The sequence below is a fragment of the Globicephala melas genome, chromosome 20, assembly GCF_963455315.2.
Source record: "Globicephala melas chromosome 20, mGloMel1.2, whole genome shotgun sequence".
Taxonomy (NCBI): Eukaryota; Metazoa; Chordata; class Mammalia; order Artiodactyla; family Delphinidae; genus Globicephala; species Globicephala melas.
In genome coordinates, this window is record NC_083333.1 from 18,660,120 (window position 1) to 18,677,020 (window position 16,901).

Here is a 16,901-nt window from a genome sequence, read left to right on the forward strand (position 1 = left end):
TGGGGCTGGAAATGGTTGGGGCCCTTGTTTGCTGGTTGTCTGAGACTCCTTTGTAGGAGTTTTCTGGAGGATTGTGGCCCTCTGGACTGGTTACCGCCCCCCGCAACCCTTTCCCCATCCCCTGTCCAGCCTCCTCCAGGGGAGGAAGGGCCTGGTCTTGGGGTGGTGGGACCCCACCCACATCACCCCCTTGGGCCTTAAGTTACTGAGTGATGAGGCCTGGTTTCCCAGCGCAGCCCTCTTGGGTGCAGTCAGTGTGATGGGCGAGGCATGGGGTGTGGGTGGGGCCGGAGGGGAGCTAACCCTGGCTGGAGACAGTGGGCAGGTGGATTGTGAGGGGAGGGGACCAGCAGAGGACCAGTTCTCAGCGCCAGGGAACCAAACTCGGGCTGGGTTGGGAACGGTGAGATGAGCATGCAGACAGAAGGGAGACGCAGTAGGTCCCCTACATTCGAAGGGGTTCTGTTCCGAGAGCACGTTTGTTAAGTCCAATTTGTTCGTAAGTCCAACAAAGTTAGCCTAGGTACCTGACTAACACAATCGGCTATATGGTACTGTACTGTAATAGGTTTATAATACTTTGTGCACCAGTATATTATGTCTGCTGAAATAAATATAGGTTCTAGGGATCCAAAGAAATCATAAAGACCACACATAATATTGATCTCAGTTTTAACAAATGTGGTCACAGTGAAGTAGTTGGATTAAAAAGATGATGTCTGATTTTTATCTGTCAATCAATATCTATAATATCTAAAGTACATTCCTATTCAAAATTCTTCAGAGTGAAAATGGGTCTGATGAACCCAGAGGCAGGACAGGAATAAAGACGCAGACGTAGGGAATGGACTTGAGGACAAGGGGAGGGAGAAGGGTAAGCTGGGACGAAGTGAGAGAGTAACAGGGACATATATACACTACCAAATGTAAAATAGGTAGCTAGTGGGAAGCAGCCGCATAGCACAGGGAGATCAGCTCGGTGCTTTGTGACCTCCTAGAGGGGTGGGATAGGGAGAGTGGGAGGGAGACACAAGAGGGAGGGGATATGGGGATATATGTACACATGTAGCTGATTCCCGTTGTTATACAGCAGAAACTGACACAGCATCGTAAAGCAATTATACTCCAGTAAAGATGTTTAAAAAAAAATTCTTCAGAGTGAAATTATTTTATGGCTTTAAATATAATTTTTAAAGAAATATTTTATTCTAAGTTCTGCACTAGTACCAAAGAAATGAACACTTCTATTTTTTACTAGTACTGTACTCTATACAGTACTGCACAGTAAAGTACACAGAAGCACAACCACTTGTAGAGGATGCACACACATGACAATGTATGCCAGACATGTGAACTAACTTACGAGACTGGACATGCGAACGCACGTTTGCATCTTTGAAAGTTGCAACTTTGAAAGTTCGTATGTAGGGGACTTACTGTAGTTGAAGACGTGAACCAAAGTAACAGTGGAGCCCGCCCACCTTCCAGCCCTGCTCCCATAAACACACACACACAGGGCAGCTCTCACCCTGCCCAGAACTCAGAACCTCCCAGGAACACGCGCTTCCCGCAGCTTGGCCTCCAGCCCTGGGTTCCCTCAGGAAGCCTAAAACCTTGGCTACGTGGTGAGCTTGCAGGATCTGGGTTTGTTTTCTGTCTCCTCCAACCTCTCTCCAAATCTTCATCCCATCCAAGTTCAGGGATGAGGCTTAAAGCCTTAATAAATAGTATCTTGTTGTTTAATCTGTGTCTGGACCTGTGAGCAGCCCTGGAATCAGCCTTCTGGGAGTTCAGCCGGAGGCCCATTCCTGGGCCCATGCCAGCAGCCTGGGACGTGTGGGCAGACAGACAGACAGACGAACAGAGCACAGCAGTGCTCTGAACATTTCCAAGATAAACTGTATTTCTCTTTAAAAACAAAGCAAAGCAAAAATACTTGTCTGTGAAACTTGTCGTTGATAACGATAGAAACTTTACAGCCTGACTCATACGTTTTCCAAAGTTGTAGTCTGTGGTCGCCTAGGAGATGCGCCACCCAGACTCCCCTGGGAGGAAGGACGTGCTGTCCAGCTGGGGAAAGACTGTCAGTCCCCAGTTGTCTGCTCCTCCAGGACCTCAGCCTGAGAGCAGCCTGGCCACCTGGGGTCATGCCCTCCAGGGCAGCCCTGGCAGGTGATGGGTGAGCTGGGCTTTTTGGGCTCAACTCCAGAGCTTTCTGCTGGGGTGGCCCAGGCGTGGTCAAGTCTGCATCAGGGTTCTCCCTGTGCCAGTCACTGATGTCCTTCCTGTCACTGGTGTCAATCCCTAATGAGCATCTCCATTCCAACTCCAGGTCAGCATCCGTTTCTGCAGAACCCAGCCGGGACAGCTGTTTTCTCCTTTCAGTAGGTATGTGATTTACAAGAGGGAGCAAAAACCTAGGCTGCAATTACCCATTGATGTTGATCTTACTCTTGTCTAAAGTTGTAGTAAATCCATCATGGTTGAAGACGTGTTATTCTTTTTAAACCACGAAGTAGATTCTGTTTAAGAAGTTGTTTTTTTTCTGCGGTACGTGGGCCTCTCACTGCTGTGGCCTCTCCCGTTGCGGAGCACAGGCTCCGGACGCGCAGGCTCAGCGGCCATGGCTCACGGGCCCAGCTGCTCCGCAGCATGTGGGATCTTCCCGGACCAGGGCACGAACCCGCACCCCCTGCATCGGCAGGCGGACTCTCAACCACTGCGCCACCAGGGAAGCCCTGTTTAAGGAGTTTTTGAGGGAATTCCTTGGTGGTCCAGTGGTTAGGACTCCGTACTTTCACTGCCAAGGGCCTGGGTTCGATTCTTGGTTTGGGGAACTAAGATCCTGCAAGCTGCATGGCATGGCCAAAAATAAAAGTTTCTGAATAAAATTGTTTCAAAGTTAAAACTTTTTCATTTCCTTTATTGTCACATCAATCAAGTATTTCCTTTAGGAGTTTTAATATTTCAGATGCTTTATTTGGACAATGGACTCATGATGTTTTCTGAAATTTATCCTTGTGATGTTTGAAAATATTCTTTATTCCAACCATTAGCGTTAACAGAACAGTATAGCCATTCCTGTGAAATATATGCTTAGCGTTTTAACTTAATAATTCAAGTTTTGAGCACTGTTTGGGTCTAACAGTTATAGCAATAGCAAATATAAGCTGCTCAAATTTTTGGTTGAAATAATCAAATTGTTTTTCATTTTAGAAATGAAAATTTTATATTGATTCTTGCACAATATAGAAAGATGCTCCTGGGAATTCCCTGGCAGTCCAGTGGTTAGAACTCCATACTTTCACTGCCTGGGGCCCGGGTTCGATCCCTGGTTGGGGAACCAAGATCCCACAGGCTGTGTGGTGAGGCCAAAAAAAAACGAAAAGAAAAGAAACATGCTCCTTGCTGTTGCCATGTTATCATAGTACCAGAAAATTCAGGCTGGGACTTCCCTGGTGGTGCAGTGGTTATGAATCCGCCTGCCAGTGCAGAGAACAGGTTTGAGCCCTGGTCTGGGAATATCCCATATGCCGCGGAGCAACTGAGCCCGCGCGCCACAACTACTGAGCCTGTGCTCTAGAGCCCGCGAGCCACAACTACTGAAGCCCGCGCACCTAGAGCCCATGCTTCGCAACAAGAGAAGCCACCGCAATGAAGAGCCCGCGCACCGCAACGAAGAGTAGCCCCCGCTCACCGCAACTAGAGAAAGCCCACGCGCAGCAATGAGGACCCAATGCAGCCAAAAATAAATAAATTTATTAAAAAAAAAGAAAATTCCTGGCTGAAGTCTATTTTTCATATCATTCCAGAAGATTTGTGTTTATGATTCAGAAGATTTGTGGTTATATTTTCTAAAAGCTTTAAGAAATGTATCCAAACTTTGTTGTCTCTTCACTTTATGTGCTTATTGCCATATTTTACTCTAAAATCGTACACGTATAAACAACAAAGCTCTGCACACTAACGGTCCCAAGAATTTCAAAGCATCAGCAGTATGATCAAAGTAGAGACAATAGAACGAAAATAGAAGCAAACAGCAGTGATGCGATTTGAAGAGCATAATTAACTGGTGATTCTCCTGATCTCAGAACGCCTGCCTGCCTGGGAGATGGGGCCGTGAACACTGGTCACATTTACTTGTCACAGGAGGTCCTTTTACCGTCATAGCATCCCGTGGCATTTGGCTGATCAACTAAGTTTATGTTAGAATTTTTATTAGTAAGTGATTTCACTTCTCACTGCGGTTACTATTACACAATTTACTAACTGAAACATTTCAATAGTTTGTCAAAGGCATGTTTACACACACACACACACACACACACATATACACACACAGTTACTAGAACAAAGAACAATGAAAGTGAATCAGATTGGCAACTTTGCATGCTTTCAGAAGTAAAGTAAAAATCTCCCTTGCTTGCATTCCTGATTAAAACCTAAATTTGCCCCCCGGTCACCCTTCCTGAGTTACCCACCCAGCCCCTGCTTCTCCACCCTCCCTGCAGTACCCACAGCCTTGTCCGACTCGACCTGCCCCCCTCAACTCCAGTCCCTGGCTTGAGATGATTGCTCAGTGCACCTCTCCTAAGCGGGGCTGATCAGAATCCCTTTCTGAAGAATTTGGGGTTGAGACCGCTGGCTACTGGCTCTCTGCTCTTCTGCCCTGTCCACGGAGCCCTGAGGGGAAGGAACAGAGAAGCAGACTCCTCCTCCAGTCCCAGGCTCTGCTGGGAACCCGAGAGCTACACTGGTTTCTTTATCTACATTCCTCTTTTATGTTTCTGCTTTATCACATTTGATGTTGGGTATGTGCTTATCGACATAGTCCTAACTAAACATCTCCTTAGCAAAGCTCTCCCACCCCACATGCCCCCCCCACTTCTCCTCGGTAGTGAGCCCTGAGGTCAGAAATCCTTCTGTGCATGCTGCATACTTTATTTTTTAAAGCAATGGTGTGTTCCTGGGGCCCCTGTTTAGCCTGTGTGTACGGGATGGGATGCAGGTCTGAATTAAGGGCTTCTAGTGGCTTCTTTAAAACATCTCCATAAGGTCCTACCGTGGGGATATAATTTTAATGATATTAAATATAAACAGCTCAAAATTGTATATTGATTATTAGCTTCAATTAACTTCAATTCCTAGTGGATGCAACCATCTGAACAGGGCCGAGTTATGAATGATGTCTCATGCACTGGCTCAGCTGACAGAGGATACACCTGTCCTCACCTGGATGGTGAGGTGACCAGCAGGAAGGTCGAAGCACTGCTCCCGGAGGGTGCTGAGGCCCACGAGGCACCTCAGCGACAGATCCTGAAACTAGGAGCTTGGGCACCTCAGGACAGCCTGGGCAGCTCGCCCTCTGCTCCATGGAATGTTGGCTGTTGTCAGGTACTGCACGGGAAAGGCTGCCAGCCTTGGTCCAGGTGTGTTAGCCCTCCCCATTGCTTCCCTGCTATCCAAAAATTTTATACCCATTGATTCTTCACAGAAAGTTTATAGGAAGTGAATTCTCCAGGCGACAGTTAGATAAACAGCTCTTACAAAGGTGTAACGGTCCATCCCTAGAACTGCAAAGCTTGCATTCTGTTCACCTAAGCACCACCTGCGGACTGGACAGAGGAGGGAAGGGGGAGACCCCAGCACTGGGCCGGGGTCGGGGAAGGGTTGCCTATGGCCAGCTTTGATCTCACTTTACTTACCCAACACACACTGAAATAGTGCTTTGTAGAACCAGGCAATCTTCCAAGCTCTTTCCACATTTCAGTCCTTCAATCCTCTTAACAACCCAGTGAAGGTATATGTTGATGTTATATCTTCACTTTACAGATGAGGAAACCTAGGCAGGGGACATGAAGTGGCTGGTCCAGGGTCCTACAGCCTGTAAGATATTTATCCCAGAGAACTACTTTTCAGTGAATTTTGGCACATTGAATCTTATATCCTATTTAAATACTCATGTTTAAAGAGAAAGGAAGATAGAGAATCTTTCAAAGAGGTAAGGAATCATCTCCACATGAATTTTTGTGTGTATGTGCAAACTGGCTTCATTTGCTCTTAATTTTTGAAGGCTGCAGACTTTCACAGGGCCTAACATGCACCTGGGCCAGATTTTGAAGTAGGGAGGGAATTAGGTAGGTGTGCACAGTTGGGAGCATAAACCCAAGACCCCATATTTTAAGGGTTTCAGGAAGGGGCCAGTTCCTCTCCGGAGATTTTCTCTGCTGACTGCCTCAAGGTTGGAGGTTCTCAGGGTCCCTGCCTTCAGAGGTCATTGTGCAGGGATGGGCCTGGGGTGGGAAATGTAGCTCTGGAGGTGAGGGATAACCTGAGAGCAAATACGTTAAACCAGTGAACATACAGTGCATGATAGGACCTGAGATTTCTGACGTTCTCAAGCACGTGGTTTATAAAATGATTTCGTTAAGACACCTCTGAGGGAAAGGTGACAAATAAGTTCCTTGTCGCTTGAACGTTAATAATCGGGTGGAAAAGAAAACTCCCTTATGTGATTTAAGGTAAGTCTGAGGTCACACCGGCAGGACACCGGAGGTGGGAATCAAGCGTTCTCACTAGAACCTTGAAAGAATGCAAAACTGAGTCTGCGAGCATTGGCAATTCTCGGGGAGGATGGTCCTGAGCTGTCATCAGCTTCTCATAGAAGCCAAGCGACCCCAAGAAGTGCAGGATCCCTGCCCTACACGACGTCGTGAGGGACCCTGAGCAGTAAACGCAGAAGGGTTGGGACTTGGCAGCGTGACCCCTGGCTTTGGAGGGCGCGGGAAAGGCCGGGCTCTGGGAGATGCTCCCTTGCCCTCACCGCAGGCCCGGGGTCCACTCTGCACAGGGATGCCCTTGTCCCTCCCGCAGCCGGTGTTGGCGACCCGCTTCCCCGAAGCCCGTCTCCTAGCGGGTCCAGCCCGCGGCGCGCAGGCTCGCGCGCTCCCTCCCGCCTCCATCAGCAGCTGGGCACTCATTTTCCCGGCGGAGGGAGCGCGCCTGCCGCGCCAAGTGCTGCGGCAAAGAAGATGCGCTGACGTCGCGGAGGGCCGGCAGTCGGCGCGGAGCGGCCGACGCGCGCGTGCGGGGTCGCTGCGGGGCTGGGCGGTAGGGTATTGGGCCGGGCCGGCGAAGGGCGGCGGCCGGCGCTGTGCAGTGCCCGCGGGGAGACCGAGGCGCCGAAGGGCGGGGATGAGGGGCGCCGGGGCCTGCACCTCTGCCGGGCGCGCGCGCGGCCCCGGGGGCGCCCAGTGACGGAGGCGGCGGCGCCCCTGCCCGGCAGCGCCGAGCCCGCTTCGCCAGGGAGCCCGCTTCGTCAGGGGGCCCGCTTCGCCAGGGAGCCCGCGGCCGGCGGTGGCCGGCATGAGGAGCGGCCGGGGCCGGGCCAGGCCTCGCTGACCCCGGCCCTGCGCGGCGCCTCCCCGTTTCCGCCCGGCCTCTCGGCATGAGCGCCGGCTCGGGCCCGGGGCCTCGGCTGCCCCAGTTCGGCGGCCGGCGGGCGCGCTCGGGGCCGGCGGGCCCGCGGTGCTGATCGCCGCCCGCCCGCCCGGCCGCCCGCGCCGACCCCGGGGCGCGGCCATGGAGGTGGTGGGCGACTTCGAGTACAGCAAGCGGGACCTCGTGGGACACGGGGCCTTCGCTGTGGTCTTCCGGGGGCGGCACCGCCAGGTGAGCCCCGCCGGCCGGGCCGGGCGGCCGGCGGCGCCTGAGGCGCGGTCGCGGCGGGTGCGAGGGGGCGGCGGCGGGTGCGAGGGGGCGGCGGCTGGGCCGCGCCGGCAGCGCACGGACCCTCCCCGGTGGCCAATAATTGCAGACCCAGCGGAAAACCGGCCGGCGGTCCGCGAGCCCGGGGCTTCCCCGACTCGGTGTCGCCTTTCCCCACGCGGGGCCCGGACGGCCCCACCGGCCTCAGTCCCCGGGGCTGGGCGGGGCGCGGGGAGACCCAAATCGACCCGTAAGCGGGCTTAGCTTTTTTTTTTTTTTTTTTTTTTTTTAAAGCGTCTGCTGTTTCGCAAACAAGCCCCCAGCAGGTTTTAGGATCTAAAGAATTTGGAAAAGCACCTCGGGAGTGGAAATAATCCTGGAAGGCTTGGGGCAAGGGGCAGGTCCAAAGGGATGGCCTGGTTGCTTAGCCGATAAAGTAATAAATACTACGGACTTTATCATGAGAGTAACTTAAAACTCAAGGGAAAAAAAATAGCGAAAACACGTTTAATCCTACCTAGCTGTCAAATCCTGTTTTCAGTTAACTATACCACCTCCGAGGTTATCCTCCATAACTTTTAAATAGTTGTAAATAAACTGTGTCCTTTTTCCACTTAATGCTTGTTACTACGTGGTCTTCATATTTATTTTTACTGGCTATCTTGTAGGACATTGGCTTGCTACACCTTTAATTTATAAAATAATTTTCCTGTTAGAGATTCGGGTTGTTTTCTATTTTTCTTCTCAGTGCTGTTACATGAATTTGCTAAAAACATCGTTATGCTTATAGATTTTTTTTTTTGCTGTTGCATTGTTTCTGTGGAATAATTTGCAGGAGTAACTGTTTTTTCTTTCCAGAAAACTGATTGGGAGGTAGCTATTAAAAGTATTAATAAAAAGAACTTGTCAAAATCACAAATACTGCTTGGGAAGGAAATTAAAATCTTAAAGGTATGTTTCTTTATGTGATATTTCATACTAGATTAAAACTTAAATGGATACATGATGACATCCTTTGCAATTTTGGTAGTTGGCCCCAAGTTTGAGAATGTTCACCTGTCGCTTTCATTTTTTGCATGCTCAATTTTTTGAAACATTGAGTACTGGGAAGCTGTTTTTAAGAATAGATGTTTGTGGCTCTTGGCCAATGCTTAGAGGGATTAGATGAAAACTGCTTTTAGCTTCTCATCCTTTCTTTCCCTTAGTTATTGCCTTATTGTTTGAGAAGAGGCAGGTCCCTCTTACACATTATTTATCTCTTCTGCTGATTCCTTTCATGTTATAGTTAATTTTTTGGGGGGGGGGAGAAATGGGGGCAGTTGCAATCTTTCTTCCTTATAAATTGAACAAAGTTACTTTCCTTGGAAGTGGTCTTTTTATTTTTATTTATTTATTTAAAGTGGTCTTTTTAGATCACTCACAAGCACTGTTATCCAAGTGGGATGCTTTGAGGGAAAAAAAGAGTTCGTGGTCAAATAAGTGTGGAAAATCCTGTTTACTAAATACTTCTTGGAGAGTGACAAAGCACTTGACTCATTAAAGAAAGTCGAAAAAAATTATACAATGAAGAGACCAATTTAGGTGTGTTTAACCCAGTGTTTCCCAAAGTAATATAAACATGGAACCTTCATCTAACATTCATCAGAACTACTATTCTCTGGACAGCTCTTTGGTAAGAATTATAGCTTGTTGAAGTATACTTCGTGTTCTTTTAGGCAAATGGTGCTTTTTAAAAGCACTTTGGAATTTTATGCCTTTCTTGTTGTATATTAAATCTGAAAGACTAGCAGAAAGTATGTGGTCATACTAACTCTGACCTTTATTTTGTAAATGAGAGTACTCACCTTGTTAAGAGTCTAAAAAATTAGGACAGTAAAAAAATATTTAGGCCCCAAGTAAAGTTTGATCAGGCACATTTGTTTTTATTCTTCAGTAGACTGAATTGTTTTAATCTAGTAACAGAAGTATGGTATACTAGAAGTAGTATAAATGGATATATATGTGTGTGTATACTTAATTTTATTTGTGTATTGAAATATTATAATTATTAGAATAAATACAAATATTTTGAATTCTCGATTTTCTTAACAGGAACTTCAGCATGAAAACATTGTAGCGCTCTATGATGTTCAGGTACCTTATTTTGGATTTTTAAAGAAATATTTGTATGTTAATAAAGAACTTAAATTTTTTTCTATTTCATACAAATCTAAGTGAATCTTAACAGAAATAGAAAATTGCCTTATTCTTGTTGAAAAGATATATAGCTTGAGCTGTGTGTTTATTAATTAAGAATTTGTTTACAATAGCATAGGGCAGAAGGATAAAATAAATAATGGGCTGCATGAGTAAACTTACTGACAGATAATATACTATAGGAGTAGTGTTGTCTTAGGTCAAGTCCAGATCTAGCATCTCTGTGATAAATGTAGAAAGGACTATTTTGAGCTATTAAAAAAATCAGGTAGAGCTTTTTTCTTATTGCAAAAGCAACATTTGCTAATGGTGGAGATATTAGACAATACGTGGAATAAAAACAAAGAAACTCTGCATATTCATCTAGATTTGTCTGGGATTATCGCCATGGCATGCAGTAGAGTTGCATTGTATGTGGAGGTGGGAAGGCTGGGTTCTGAAGTTACTTTCTGTTTTTTTTCTTTTAATAAATTTATTTATTTTATTCATTTTTATTTGTGGCTGTGTTGTGTCTCCGTTGCTGTGCTCGTGTTTTCTCTAGTTGCGGTGAGCAGGGGCTACTCTTCATCATGGTGCACGGGCTTCTCAGTGCGGTGGCTTCTCTTGCGACTCGCGGGCTCTAGGTGTGTGGGCTTCAGTAGTTGTGGCTCGCGGGCTCAGTTGCTCTGCAGCATGTGGGATCTTCCCGGACAAGGGCTCAAACCTGTGTCCCCCTGCACTGGCAGGCGGATTCCTAACCACTGCGCCACCAGGGAAGTCCTCAGAAGTTACCTTCAAAGGCAGCATTTCTATATAGTCAAAATTACCCTTGGAAATCCTTTTAAAAAGGCCAACTTTGGAGAGGATTCCTGTTTTTTGGGTGGAGCACCAGAGCAAGTAGTTGGCTTATATTTGGGGGCCATATTGTGTTTTATAAATCCCTGAATACTGGAATCACACTTGGCCAGTGATATGCACCCAGTGAGAGCCCCAGGGGTCTGTTACTGATGAGCACGCGTGAGGTTTGAGGGGCTACGGTGGCCAGGCGTTTGTAAGTGCAAGGAACAGAGGAGCAAAGCCGTGAGCAGAACGAAGTCCTTGCTCTTAGTGTGCTTAATTTTAGCGGACTGCTCTCTATATGTCCTTTAAAAATATATATATATAGTCGTTTTTCGTGTCATATCATACCACAGAGTATTTATATTTAACTAAACCCATGTTATAAGATGTTAAGGTTTTTCCCATTGTAAAAAAAAAAATGCTACGAGGAGAATACATACCTGCTGAAGATACCCAATTATTTCCTGTAAGTTGAGTTTCTAGAATTGGAATTACTAGGAAAAATAGCATGAACAGTTTTAAAGTTTTTGATGACAGTGTGTGATTGTTCTCCAAAAATGTTGCAGTTTAAACTCCACACACAGAATATGTGCGTGCTGTGGGTATAGTTTATTACCTATTTAAATAGGTGTAATTTACTCCTTCATTTGAGAAATTTCAAAGCAGCCTAGAAAGAAAGGGGAGAAAAGTTTAAAGTAAAACTGATCTGATGTCAGAGTCCCTATTGAAATGTTGGTTCTCCTCAGAGCTGTTTGTGTGGTTGTTTTAGTCTCTGTAGATAGAGGGCACCACGTGGTACAAGTCAGCGCCTCGTACAAAAATTGTTAAATAATATTAACTCTTAATTTCCCATCTTTTGAGAAGTGCAGAAAACCCTGTCAATTTCCGAGTAGGTCTTGCTTTCAGGGTAGAGAGTGTAGTTGGATTTTTTCTATCAGAATGAGAAATATTTAAAAGTACTGGTTTTGGCTGCAGAATGAGGTAGCATCAGGGAGAACATGTACTCAGAAACCAGAATTAAGGAACAGTTGGGAATGTCAAGGTGACTGCATGAGAATGTTTACTGTTTTGTGCATTGTGTACTCCTGGAACTAATTTGTAAAAATAAACTTAAGAACCATTAGTCGAATGAATCTAGTCTTCAGCATTTGGCTGTCAAGTAAACAGAGTTCGGATTTGCTTCCTGGATTCCGACCGTTCATCAAGGGGTACAGGGTGTTGGCACCATTCTCACTGGCCATCTCTTGTGGAGGTCCACCTCAAGTTTGTGTGCACTTTGATGAATTGAGAACTGTTGACATTGTTTGTAGTGATCAGGTTTCAGTTTGGATGACACTTAAAAAGAAACACATTTTCCCTAATTACAAAAGTAATATATGCCCACAGTTAAAATATTCCAACATTGTCAACACAAATAAATTGGAAAAGACATGGCACTTCCCAGAGACAACCACTGTTTGTTATGTTTATTTTAGAGTTTTCTAAATAGATATATGAATCTATAATCAAGTGGGAGGAGGCCGGGCTCCAGTGAGGGCGGGGAGAACAGGTCAGCTTCCCCTGCAGATGCGGCCTCTGGGAGGAGCTGACAGGAGGGACGAGCTAGCATGAGGACCTGGAAGAAGGGATGTGGTGGGAGTGCAGACGGGAGGTAGGAGTAGTGCTGAGTGATGCAGGAGAGGGTGGAGGGGCCACATGGGGTGGATCTCTAGTTTGAGGACAGTGCAGAACCATTTGGGGGGTGATACCATGTCTGTTTTTCAGAAGATACATATCTTTGAGCATTCTGGGCATGAGGTAAATATTGTTAGTTGGGAATACTTCCCTGCATGAATGTCAGTGATCTGGATAAACATCCACCTCTTGGTAATTTTTAGTATAGTGAGAAAAAGATGCATTTCATAGAGGGTGCTGGCAAACTGAGACAAAATGAAGTTGGACGTCTATTTTCATCATTTTCCAAAATAACTTTTAGATGAATTAAAGGCTTAAATATGTAATCTAAGAGCTAGAAAGGTATTTTATATCAAGATAAACTCAGAAGCCATAAAAGTGGTAGGGACATACAAAATTTAAAAAAAATTATTTCATAGCAAATAATATTGTGAACAAATTGACAGCCATAAAAAGGAACAAACTTGATAGTTGCCATAACATATGAATCTCAAACGTTATGTTGAGAAAAAGAAGCCAGCTATATACAGCTATTGTGTGATTCTGTTTTTGTGAGTTTCAAGAGGAGACGGGACTCAGCTAGGGTGATAGAAATTGGGGAAAGCAGATCAGAGGTTGCTACTTGGTATCAGGGACGGACAGAAAAGGGGTATGTGGGAACTTTCTGGGCTGATGGAAATGTTCTGTATTTTGACTGGAAGCGTAGTTATGTGGGTGTATACATGTGTCACAAGTCTTTGTACACTTAAATCTATACCACAGTAAAATGCAAAAACATGGAGTTGACGAATGGCAGTTTGAGAAAATTTGTACAACCTGAAAGGTGACGGGCTGACACCTAAAATGCATAAACCTCGCAAATTAAGGAAAAGACAACCCAAAGAGGAAGTGAGCAAAGGATACAAATTGTTGGTTCTTATAAGAGAAATAAAAATGGCTAAGAAATACATGATATTCATGAACAAGTAGGGAAATGTAAATTAAGGTAACAGATGTCACTTCTCAGCCTTCCGGTGGGCAAAATTAAAAAGTGCAGTAATTCTTACTGGTGGGATTGGGGGGAGGTGTAAGCTATTCTCCTGTGTCACTGGCACAAATGTGAACCGCTAGAATGTTTTGGGGATGCTGTCTGGCGACACCTTGCCCCCATGCCCTGAAGAATAGTCCCGACACTGCGGTCAGAGCCCTCCCCCCGTAGTACAGGTAGGGCGTGTCCCTCCTCTGTGCGGACCCCATTCCTGTGAGTGAAAGCCCAACCCCGTTGCCCCTGGCTCTGGCTCCCCTGCTCTGTGCTTCGCTGCTTGTGTTCCGTCCACTCGGGCTTCCTTGTGGTTCCTGGAGCGCCGTGTCCCCTACAGGGAGACTGTATGCACAGGACGGTCTCCGTGTCTGTAGCCTGCACAGGCACGCCCCAGCCTCCTTTAGGTCCTTCTTCAAGCGCTGTGCTTTCAGGGACGCTTTCTTTAGCCACCTAAATAAAACTGCAGTCCCTCCCCAGCGCGGTCTCCCCTCCTCCCAAGCACCTATCACCTCTAACGAGCTCTGCAGACGTATTTCTTCCGTTTGTTGTCTTGCGCCTGACCCTCCCTTCTTAGAATTGAAGACTGGGGAGAACAGGGCATTTAACTCTGTTGGCTTTCTGCTGTATCCTCAGGACCTGGAATAGTGTCTTGTATATAATAGGTAGTTAAAAAATCTTTCAATGAGGAGAAATATCTGTCATCATTAGAAATACACACCCTTTTATTAAGCAACCCAGACTCCTGGGCATCTGTCCCAGAGCCATAAAAGCTTGAGAATTAGGATGTATGTCCAAGAACCAATATAGCTTTGCTTATAATGGCCCAAACTAGAAACAAGTGATGTTCCTTAGCAAGGGAATAGCTTAATAAATGGTGATATAGTCACACTATGACATATAACACACTTATGAAAAAGGGTTGTCTGTATGTAGTTGACCTGGAGGGATTTCTTTGGTGTATTACTGAGTGAGGAAAGCAAGGTTCAGACATCTATATATGATATCCCATTTTTTCAAAGTAAAGTATGTGTATGTTTAACCTATGATTGTATGAGTAAAAGAAAGATATGGAAGGATATTAAAATTTAAAAAACCTAGCATGTACATGCTTCCTTTGGGTGTGAATATGTGTACAAGTATTATAGATGCATGAAAGCAAGACCACTGAGATATTAATAGCGCTTCTTTCAGATGGTGAGATTAAGGTGATTTTTTAACTTTCTTCCTTCAGATTTTATGTATCTTAAGTTTTTGCAATAAGCACATACTTTTTTTTATAATCAAGAAAAAAAGCAATTTTCTTCTTTTGGGGAAAGGGGAAGACCTACTTTTGCTTTCTTTCTTTCTGTAATCCTTGGGCAGTCTTCTGATTATGAATTAGCATTCCAGGTATTTTTATGCCAGTTAGGGAGTATATATAGAGAGAGTATTAGACCTAATCATTATGGTTAGAGAAAGACATATTCTCCATTATAAATTAATAGGCATACGAGTTTCTTAAAGTGTGTAAAACACTGGCTACTCTGTGGAGAGTGGGCACGGGTGGATATGGGGCCACCATGCTGCAGGTGTTTGGGTGGGTGAAGGCACCGGTGGAAATGGGGAGGCCTGGACAGACTGATGGAACGTCTAGGAGGCCGGGTTGATAGGACTTGGGTACTGTAGGAGGTGAGGAAGAGGGAATCAGAGTTGGCAGCTCTTTGTCCTTTGTGCTGAAGTGGTTTTCCCGGCCCTCTGGTCTGCTCCCTGCCCCTTCCTTGGGTTCCATTAATTTGCTAGAGTGGCTCACAAAGCTCAGAGAAAACTTACCAGATTACTGGTTTATTATAAAAGAATGTAACACAGGAACAGCCAGATGGAAGAGATGCTTAGGGCAAGGTATCCACCCTGAGTGGGCCACTCTCACCAGATTTCATCATGTTCACCATCCTGGAAGCTCTTGGAAGCCTGTCCTTTTGGGTTTTTACGGAGGCTTCATTATAGAAGAGGAATTTCTGGATCATAGGCTATGCATAGGCCTAGCTTATACTGCCAGCGTATTGGCTTACACTCCCACCACATTTCGTCAGTTTGTCACGCCACATCCTTGCCAGCACTCAGCAGTGTTAGCCATTCAGGTGATGAGGTGTCTTATTATGATTGTGATTGGCGTTTTCCTGATGATTCCTGATTTGAGTACCTTTTGTAAGTTTATTAGTCATTTAAATATCTTTTTGAAATTACTGTAGAAGCTTGTTTTTCTATTGGGTTGTCTTTTTGTTATTAATTTGTTAGAGTTCTTTATATATTGTGGATATGAGTCGTTTGACAGATATGGGTGTTGTGAATGACTTACCCACTCTGACTTGCCTTTTTGCTATCTTAACCGTTTGTTTTGGTGAGTAGAAATTCTTAATTTTAATGTAGTCCAGTGTATTGTTTCTTCCTTTTGTATTTAGTGCTTTTGTATCATATTTAAGAAAACTTTGCCCACCCTAGGGTCATGAGGATATTCTTTGTTTTTCCCCAGAGTCTTTATTGTTTTATCTGGCACATTTAGCTCTATAATCTACCTGGAAATGAGTTTGTATGTGGCGTGAGGTAGGGGTCACAATTCATTTACTTTTACAAAGGGGAGCCAGTTGATCTGTTGCTGAACCGACATCCTTCCCTTCTGTACTGTCATCTCTGCATTGCGAGCTCACATGTGGGGGCCTGTTTCTAGACTCTTTTCTGTCCCCTTAGCCTTTACCTCACTGTCTTTTTCAGTATAGTTTTATGATATCTAGTATCATACTTGATATCTAGTAGTATAAATTCTCCAACTTTTATTTTTCTTTTTCTGCATGATATTTAGTTATTCTTAGCCTTTTGCATTTCCACATACATTTTGGAATCAACTTGTCAACTTCCACACATGCACAAAACCTCCTTCGATTTTGATTGGGACTGTACTGAAACTTAAGGAGAATTTCTTTGTGGAAAGCTTTTAAATTATAATTCAGTTTCTTTAACAGATACATACCTTTTCAAATTTTCTACTTCTTGTCAGTTTTAGTAAGTTGCGTTTTTCCTCAAATTGTTTTTTTTGTTTGTTTTTTGCGGTACGCGGGCCTCTCACTGTTGTGGCCTCTCCCACTGCGGAGCACAGGCTCTGGACGCGCAGGCTCAGCGGCCATGGCTCATGGGCCCAGCCGCTCCGCAGCACGTGGGATCTTCCCGGACCGGGGCACGAACCCGTGTCCCCTGCATCGGCAGGCGGACTCTCAACCACTGCACCACCAGGGAAGGCCCCTCAAATTGTTTTTCAGTGTATTCGTTTCATGCAAATTTTGGCATACTGGCATTGAGTTGTTCATAATGATATCCTTTTTTCCCCCTTCTTTTTAGAGAATAGGTGTTTTTTTTTTATCAAGTTAATAAGGACTTTGAGTAGGGAAATGTTAAAATGAAATTCATTATGTTTGGTTTTGTTGGTGGAAGTTCTGGGGAGTAGTTGAGGATG

The 16,901-nt window shown here is 45.3% G+C and overlaps 1 protein-coding gene across 4 annotated transcripts in view; it reads left to right on the forward strand.

Annotated features, from left to right (window-relative positions):
- Nucleotides 1-7,076: 7,076 nt before the first annotated feature.
- ULK2 (unc-51 like autophagy activating kinase 2) overlaps nt 7,077-16,901 on the forward strand; it is a 66,297-nt gene continuing 56,472 nt past the window's right edge. The window contains exons 1-3 of one of the 4 annotated variants that reach the window (XM_060290218.2): nt 7,077-7,671; nt 8,566-8,658; nt 9,799-9,840. In XM_060290218.2, coding sequence (XP_060146201.1) covers nt 7,582-7,671; nt 8,566-8,658; nt 9,799-9,840 — 225 coding nt within the window. In that variant the 5' untranslated portion in view covers nt 7,077-7,581. The remainder of the gene's footprint in view (nt 7,672-8,565; nt 8,659-9,798; nt 9,841-16,901) is intronic. The other 3 variants (XM_030861301.3, XM_060290217.2, XM_030861302.3) reach the window with 3 other exon arrangements.